This window comes from Stylophora pistillata, chromosome 7, assembly GCF_964205215.1.
Source record: "Stylophora pistillata chromosome 7, jaStyPist1.2, whole genome shotgun sequence".
Taxonomy (NCBI): Eukaryota; Metazoa; Cnidaria; class Anthozoa; order Scleractinia; family Pocilloporidae; genus Stylophora; species Stylophora pistillata.
Genome location: NC_142525.1, coordinates 33,716,719 through 33,724,917, shown reverse-complemented (window position 1 = coordinate 33,724,917; position 8,199 = coordinate 33,716,719). Strand labels below are relative to the sequence as shown.

General features: G+C 41.7%; 1 protein-coding gene across 1 annotated transcript; it reads right to left on the bottom strand.

Moving 5' to 3' along the window:
- Positions 1 to 5,980: 5,980 nt before the first annotated feature.
- On the bottom strand, positions 5,981 to 6,685 carry LOC148727533 (protein CFDP2-like). The gene has a single exon (XM_088726495.1). It carries the CDS (start codon positions 6,683 to 6,685, stop codon positions 5,981 to 5,983), a length of 705 nt encoding a protein of 234 aa, XP_088582621.1.
- Positions 6,686 to 8,199: the final 1,514 nt, after the last annotated feature.

Sequence of the window (8,199 nt, the reverse complement as noted above, 5' to 3'; positions counted from 1 at the left end):
TTCTGTTTCAGTCAATGGTGTCATGACGATATTCAGCAGAGACGTGAATTGAGAGATTACAAGACCTTTCACTGAGGGATCTTCTTTTCTTAGCTTTGCAAGGACAAACATTAGTGTTTCATGGCCATTGTGGTCACTAGTGGCTGTTTGGCTATTTTGGCCACTACTGGCCGCTTGGTCATTTTTGCCACTACTGGCCGTTTGGCCATTTTGGCCGCAAGTGGCCGTTTGGCCATTTTGACCACTAGTGGCCGTTTAGCCATTTTGGCCACTACTGGCCGTTTGGGCACTTTGGCCACAAGTGGCCGTTTGGTCATTTTGACCACTACTGGCCGTTTGGCCATTTTGGCCACTACTGGCCGTTTGGCCATTTTGGCCACTACTGGCCGTTTGGCCATTTTGGCCACTACTGGCCGCTTGGTCATTTTGGCCACTACTGGCCGTTTGGGCATTTTGGCCACTATTCGACGTATGGCCATATTGACCACTAGTGGCCGTTTAATTTGGCCATTTTTTGCCACTACTGGCTCTTTGGGCATTTTGACCACTAGCTAGAGGCCGTTTAAGCATTTTGGCCACTAGTGGCCGCTTGGGCATTTTGGCCGCTAGTGGCCGGTTGAGCATTTTGGCCCTTTGAATTCAAGATTTTCTGTTTTTGTCCCTTTTTTTCACAGAACTGCAGTAAGTTCCATGCTGGAGAGGTTCTTTCAGCTTTAAGATCAAAAGGCAAAAACAAACTCTTTAACGAGAAAGGTGTCTTTGGGCGAGTATGCAGACATGACTTTCCTAAAGGATTCCTTAACATAAAGCATGGTGAAAGGTATGGAGTATAATTAAGTAAATACATTTTACCTAATGTTGTGCTCAATCCTACATGCATGTATTGTCTGTTAGAGAATTACATGATAGAGCCATCATTATTATGAATTTGTCAAGCTGACAATTAGCACACTCGTATATACAATGCAGGAGCATCCTATGATTCTTTACACTAATAGCATCACCATTGTATAACTTTGTTATTAATTTGAATGTCATATTATAGGAAATATATTCAATTTGTCTTAGATTTTGTGTAAAAGATATAAAAGAAAAAATTGGTTATTGATTCACCTTTTCAATAATCTTTTCTCTCTACAGAATGTCATACTCTGTTTATGAGCTTGAGAGGCTTAAAAGTCTTAGTGAGAGCACCAGAAGCAGAGTAATCATCATGTATGACATCGCTTGTCTATAATAGCACACCATTTGAAGGTAAGTAAATTTTTTGAACGTGACTGTGCAGGAGGCTAAATGGTAATTCTAAAGTGGTATTTAATTTTGTAGAACTGTCCAAAGTATTTTCTATTGAAATTTGGGATGAAATAAAATAATTTATTGGAACGGTCTGGAATTATGTGAATTGTGGAAGTTAAATGAAGATGTAATCGTCAGAGTTATGAAATGAATTTTGAGCAGTTGGCTCAATCAAATAAAACTTCATTTTTGCAGCTCACATTAGTCCATTGCCTGTTTCATCACTTCCTCTCGTGGGTACTGGCTTGTTCCCAACATATGGCGGTTCATCATGACGGCTATACGCAGCTATACACGGCTATACAGAGCTATACAGGGCTATACAAAGCTATGCAGGCCTATATTAAGCTATGCAGGGCTATACACAGTTGTACAGGGCTCTACACAGCTATACAGGGCTATACACAGCTATACAAGGCTATACACAGCTATACAGGCCAATATTCAGTTATGCAGGGCTCTACACAGCTATACATGGCTATACACAGTTATACAGGGCTATACACAGCTATACAAGGCTTTTATCATTTATCCAGGGTGAATTTCATGTGTTATAAACCTTCCAAATCGAGTTTTAGTATCGCAGGTTTTTATCATACAGTTCGCTCTTCTTGTTACCGTTTGACACAAACCACTCCATTATTATAGGGAAACTCTTTTTATTCGTCAGCGCCAAGAATAAGGATAAGGTCAAGTTAAGTGAATATCCACTCGTTTGGCTCGAGACGAACCATTCTTCGAAAATCACATTGCTATGAAATCAGAGGATAGTTAAATTAATTTTATTACAAAATGGAGTATGTCATCAAACTTTTAGTATTATAACCAAAGTTTAGAATTTTTCATTTAAGTGGTACTAAGTTTCACGGTGGTAATCTCTATGTAAGTAGTATTGTAAGTGGTATCCTTTGTAAAAAGTACATTCGATGGCATTGTTGTCATGTTTATAATAAACAAAAATACTAAACATTTTTTAAAGATTTACACATACCATTTGATTGAATAAGAAAATGATTAATCAGACATAATAAATCTGAAATGTTTTCATTATTGTACTTTTAATTTTTTTAAAGGAGGTTTTAAATACCCAGCAAGCTCTTTTCCTGGAGACAGCTATTGAGTATTTCGTAACTTCAATGTTCAAATTGGCTTCTTCAGTCTTCGCTATTTCGCAAACATGACTCGTAAAGTTAGGATCATAAAGGAAAATATAAATTTGCTGAATTACACGCTTTCATTCTCCTTGATATATGATTTTGCTACAAAAAGACGAGCCTACTGTGCCCTGCTTAAAGTACAATTCGCGTGCGTTAAATGAAATAGCTTCTTCGGCGATTCAGTTTGCAGCGTTAGCCAAAGACTTAAGAAAAGGAATTCACTGCACTTCCCTTTGCAGTCAAAATAAAAAAATCAGAGGAATATCAAGGGATGGTGATTCATGTTTTAGCTCGCACCATTTCCAAACTCGCTTCCTCTTAAATTGCTCTTAACCAGCGAAATTACTGGCTCCAAATTCTATCGTACAAATTGATGCACTCGTACAAATCTACTCATCTAATAACTTGGGGGTAATTAGCCCATCTGCACGTAGCCGGCTCTCAAGTTTGATAAAATGTGAAAAATTAGTTAAGGAATTCTCAGGAATTCCTAGGAATTCCAAGGAATTTTCAGGAATTCCTAGGAATTCCAAGTCCTGTTGGCTTATGAACGTGGAATTTTTGGGAATTTCTAGGTTTTTTTGGGAATTTCTAGGTTTTTTCGGGAATTTCTAGGTTTTTGGGGAATTCCTAGGAATTCTTAGGAATTCCCGGTCCGAATTTACGGTGAAAATTCACACCTGTAATTCTCAGTAATTTCTAGGAATTCCTAGAAATTCCTGGGAAAAAATTCCTAGGAATTCCTAGGAATTCCAAGATCCATTTCCCAAGGGTACCTGCATTGATCCCATGCATGAAAAAAATAGAATTAGAACTATGTTCATAATTCTTGGACAGTTTCGGCGATGAAAACGCAAAAAAGCAGCGGAAGATAGTCTACAAACACAGTTGGCTTTCTTTCCTGCCTTTCAAAGTAAACAACTCATTCTTAGGTAATTCTTCATAAAGCGAAATCTTTTTTCAATGTAATAAATCCTTCATTAACCAAGCTTGTTTAGTCAAGATAGCTGGATATTAGAGTCGTTCTTTTTTCGCATTTTTATGGACCTTGATTTTGTCTCAGTCCATAAAAGTGGGAAAAAAATTTTGGCCAATATCCAGCCATCTTGACCTCACACTTGGTTAATAACGCATATGCATCGTATCTAATGCAGCTATCTGAATTAAGATGTAGCAGTAAAATTCTTTACTCAATTTATTGCATTGTCCTAGTAAATCCTAATATCTACCTTCACTTTCACAGCCTTTATAATGAGGGGGTAGCTTCCATTCAGTGCACGATCTCACGGATAACCTTATCTCTGCTGGCAGCAGCATATTTTAAGATACACTGCTGCCCCGTGAGATAATTTTCCTTCAATTTCTCATTTTCATCGGGGGTTTGGTTTGGCTGTCGCGACCGACATTTCCAGGTTTTGAAGTATACAACAATGTTGTTTATTCTCCCTTGCGGTCGTGAGCTCTGAGATGACTCACTAGTCCAATATAAGAGTGGCAGACTTTTGGACACTTGTGGCATGGATAGCAACCCTGTTCAAGTATACGCTCTTTGCGGCAACGACGACGTTCCCTCAGATCTTCTATTCGAGCATCCTTAAACCTCGCAACCCCGCACTTAACAGCTGTCTTCCACTAGGCTCTATCGCTTACAAGAGCTTCGAAGTCAGTTATGTCGCATTTGTTAAGCCCGCTCTTCAATTGATCTTTAAAACGCTTCTTAGGCGCACCAACTTTACGAGCACCATCAGAGAGTTCGCTGTATAAAAGGGCTCGTGGTAGTCTCTTGGCGAGAGGTGGGCTTCCATTATCTAGGCCTCAATCCCGCGCATATGGCAGTGAGACAGCACTTCAGTGTTGGGTATACGGTCTTGCCAGGAGATTCCACTAATTCTCCGTAGGCAGCGCATATGAAAGGCATCTAGCTGTCTAATATGTTGGCGATATAATGTCCAGGTTTCTACACCATAGAGTAAGACACTTAGAACAGCTGCTTGATAGACAGACACCTTTGTCACTAGAGAGATGTCATGAGTGTCCCATAGCCTCGAAGCAAGGCGCCCAGATGTTGAACTTGCTTTCGCCAATCGTGCTGCGATTTCAAGGTCAAGGGAGCAATCGTTAGATAGAACACCTCCCAAGTAACAGAACTTAGTGACTGCCCTCAAATTGTCAGATCCGATCGTGACTGCAGGCTCTTTGTAGCAGCTACCAGACTTAGGTTGCAAAAGCACTTCAGTTTTCTTTATGGAGATCGAAAGGCCATATCTCTTTGTGGCATTACTAAGGCAGTCAATAAGAACTTTGACATTTTCTTCGGTGTGAGCAACAAGAGCGCAGTCATCAGCGTAGAGTAGCTCTCTGACCAGTATATGGTGGACTTTGGTCTTTGCCTTAAATCGTCGAAGGTTGAATATTCCTCTATCGTACCGCACATTGAAATTTATGCCTTTCTCGCAATTATGAAAGGCATCATAGATCACCGCGGCCACAACAATGCTGAACAGCAGTGGTGCAAAAACACAACCTTGCTTGACACCATTACCTACGTCAAAGGGAGCAGATTCCAGCCCACCGTCCACAACACGTGCTTGTAAGCCATCATGAAAAGATCGAATGGTGTTTGTCACCTTTTCTGTGAAACCAACTCTGTGGAGGAGCATCCAAAGTCCTGTACGGGACACCGAGTCAAAGGCCTTTGTTAGATCTACAAAGATTATATAGAGGTCACGCTTCTGTTCTCTGCATTTTGCTTGCACTTTACGCGCCTCAAAAAGCATGTCCACTGTACTTCCGTTCTCCCTATATCCATATTGGCTTTCAGGGTTCACTTCCTCCGCCAAAGCAGTTGCCCGTCTCACTATTATACGTGCTAAGATTTTTCCAGCAATACACAACAGCGAGATGCCACGATGATTGTTGCAGTCCGCTCGTTCGTCCTTGCTTTTATACAAATAAATGATTTTCGCATCCTTGAAATCTTGTGGAACGACCTCTTTTGTCCATATAACGGAAAACAGCTACTGTAGTCCTTCAGCTAGATAGGGGCCACCATACTTAAAGACTTCGGGTGGAATGGAATCGCATCCAGATGCTTTACCATTTTTAAGCACACTGATGGCATTTGTGACTTCATCGAGCGTTATCGGTAAACTCAGGCATTCAAGCGTTGGTCTGCTTGGTAGATCGTCAAGCACTGCATTTGCTATGTGGAATGGACGGTTTAGCAGTTGTTCAAAGTGTTCAGCCCATCTCTCTTTGATACGCGTAGGATCATTGAGAATGATGCGCCCGTCCGAGCTACGAACAGCCGGCATGCCTTTAAAGCAAGGACCATGGATAGCTTTTAGCTTCTTATAGAAAGTACGCATATCGTTCTTGTTTGCCGCACTCTGCATCAGTCTAGCTTTTTCCTTCCACCATTTGTCTTTCATTCTCCTGATCTTTGCCTGTGCTGCAGATTGCACATTTTGATAGTTCTCCTTCTTTGCTTGATTCAGCTTGTCAGAGAGCCAATCTAGATGTTTTTGTTACAGGTCTGATAGAACTGACCCTATCTGCACATCGTTTTCATCAAACCAATCTTGATGCTTTCGCCGCTGGAGTCCCAATGAAGCTATAGCAGCTTTGCTGATACCTTCTCTTACAACGTTCCATAAACGTTCTACATCCATCGCCTCTTCATGTTCAGCTGCCATACCTTCAACCTCAGCCTTGATGTTCTTCCGAAGGAGCGCACATTTTTCATCTGCCTTCAACCTACGCACGTCTAGACGAGGTGTCTTCAATCTTGATTTATGATGAATCTTCGCCAATAGGCGGAGAGAGGATTTAACTCTCACAAGGCGATGATCGGACCATGCGGTAGATGATCGCACTGACCGCGTGAGATGTATATCCGCCAAGTCCCGTTGCCTTATGGTAGCATAATCTAGTAAATGCCAGTGTTGTGATCTGGGATGCATACAGGTTGCTTTCAGGGAGTCCTTCTGCTGAAAAATGGTATTTGTGATCACAAGCTCGTTCGCAGCACAGAGACCCAGGAGAAGCATTCCATTGGAGTTTGTCTTGCCTACACCGTGATGACCAAGGACTTTTCCCCAAATGTCATGATCACGCCCAACTCTTGCATTGAAATCAGCTAGCAGGATAAGTTCATCTTTAGGAGGAAAAGATCTTATAGTCCTTGACAGGATTTCATAGAATTCCTCCTTTATCTCATCAGGATAAGTCATTATTGGAGCATACGCGCTAATGATGGTTGCGTAGTTACGTTTCGAAAGGCGAAAGCGTATAGACATTAGCCTATCATTATGCCTTGGGGAAGACCGACTCGGTGACTATTTAATGATGTTTTGATCGCAAAGCCAACACCCGATTGACGGGATTGTGAGTCTGATTTGCCAATCCAGTAGAAAGTATAACCAGCACCAGATTCAGTGAGCTGCGATTCGTTAGCAAGTCGCGTTTCACTTAAGGCTGCCACATCGATGCAATGCTTATGCAGTACACGTGCAATGACAGCGATCCTTCTTTCTTTCTTTTTAATTTTTTTTTTAAGTTTAATTTGTTCGCCACAGGAATGGCAGGAGAAAGGAACAGAACTTTCGTTCCAGTTGACACCTCACCCCTTTATTACCCACCCATCCCACTCCGGTGGAGGACATTCATTACACAGTAATCTCGTGTGTGGGAAATTAACGTCTCCTACCCCAGCCCTGCCGGAGACGGGACCTCCATTTATCGTCCCTATCCGAGAAGACTTGAAAGTCTAACCATTTGCAGTTATCATTACAAAGGCAGCACTTTCTTCTCAGTTAATTAAAGACCCTGAGTGTTGGTCCGGCCGGATTTGAACTCACGACCTCCCGTACAACAGTCCGGCGCTCTTCCAATTGACCTGGCCGGGAGGCGTTAACCCATACTATTTCAATACTATTGCCGCTGTCCAACAGAGTGCGAACATTCCATGCACCAAGAGTAAAATTAATTGAACTATATCTTCTGCCGCATTTAGATGGGTGGCCAGCTGATAGTGGCGAACCAGCAGGCTATTCTTAAGGACAAGCTTTTTAAGTCACTTTTTCTGGACCCTTCCCCGGAGAGGGGGGAGCAGGCTACCCGTAAAAACGGTTGCTCCGTCACAACAGTAGGACACGATCTGCAACAAAACGGCCATCACACTGAGGTCGCCTAACGTGCAGGTACTTGACTGAGGGCTTCCAGCGACACCCTTCGCCTGCCCCCGTCACCAATCCCATCTTCATCAAGTATCCGGCTTTAAGCTGTTTTTAGGTAAAGCAGAAAACAGCATGTAAGTCATCTAACTCTTCAAATGCATGTACCCAAGAGATATTCATAACCTTGTGTAGTATAGAGGGAGAAAGGCTATAGTTAAGTAAATGAACAACTTAAGCCTTTGAAAAGAAACAAGATTATCTTGATAATAAAAAGTCGATCCCATTGGGAAGCATATGGACATATTATGGCACACACCTCACTGAAGACAAAAGAAAGACCATTTAATCAGGTTACCAAAAGTTTTTCTCCAAATCATTTTAAATCTATGACAGGTAAACACATAATGGCAGAAAAAGAACGTTAACCCATGTAGCCTCCATGCATAGGAAACAGTATGTTTAAATAATCCTGGCTAATTAGTTTCTGTTACTCGTGAGTTCTGTATGAACTCACATCAACACTGCACAATATTGGTGCCTTATCTGTACAGAAAAGAATCTTGGACGAT

Bases quoted from the DNA above. Each gene is read 5' to 3' on its own strand.
- LOC148727533 (XM_088726495.1), bottom strand. From the start codon at position 6,685: ATGACTTATCCTGATGAGATAAAGGAGGAATTCTATGAAATCCTGTCA.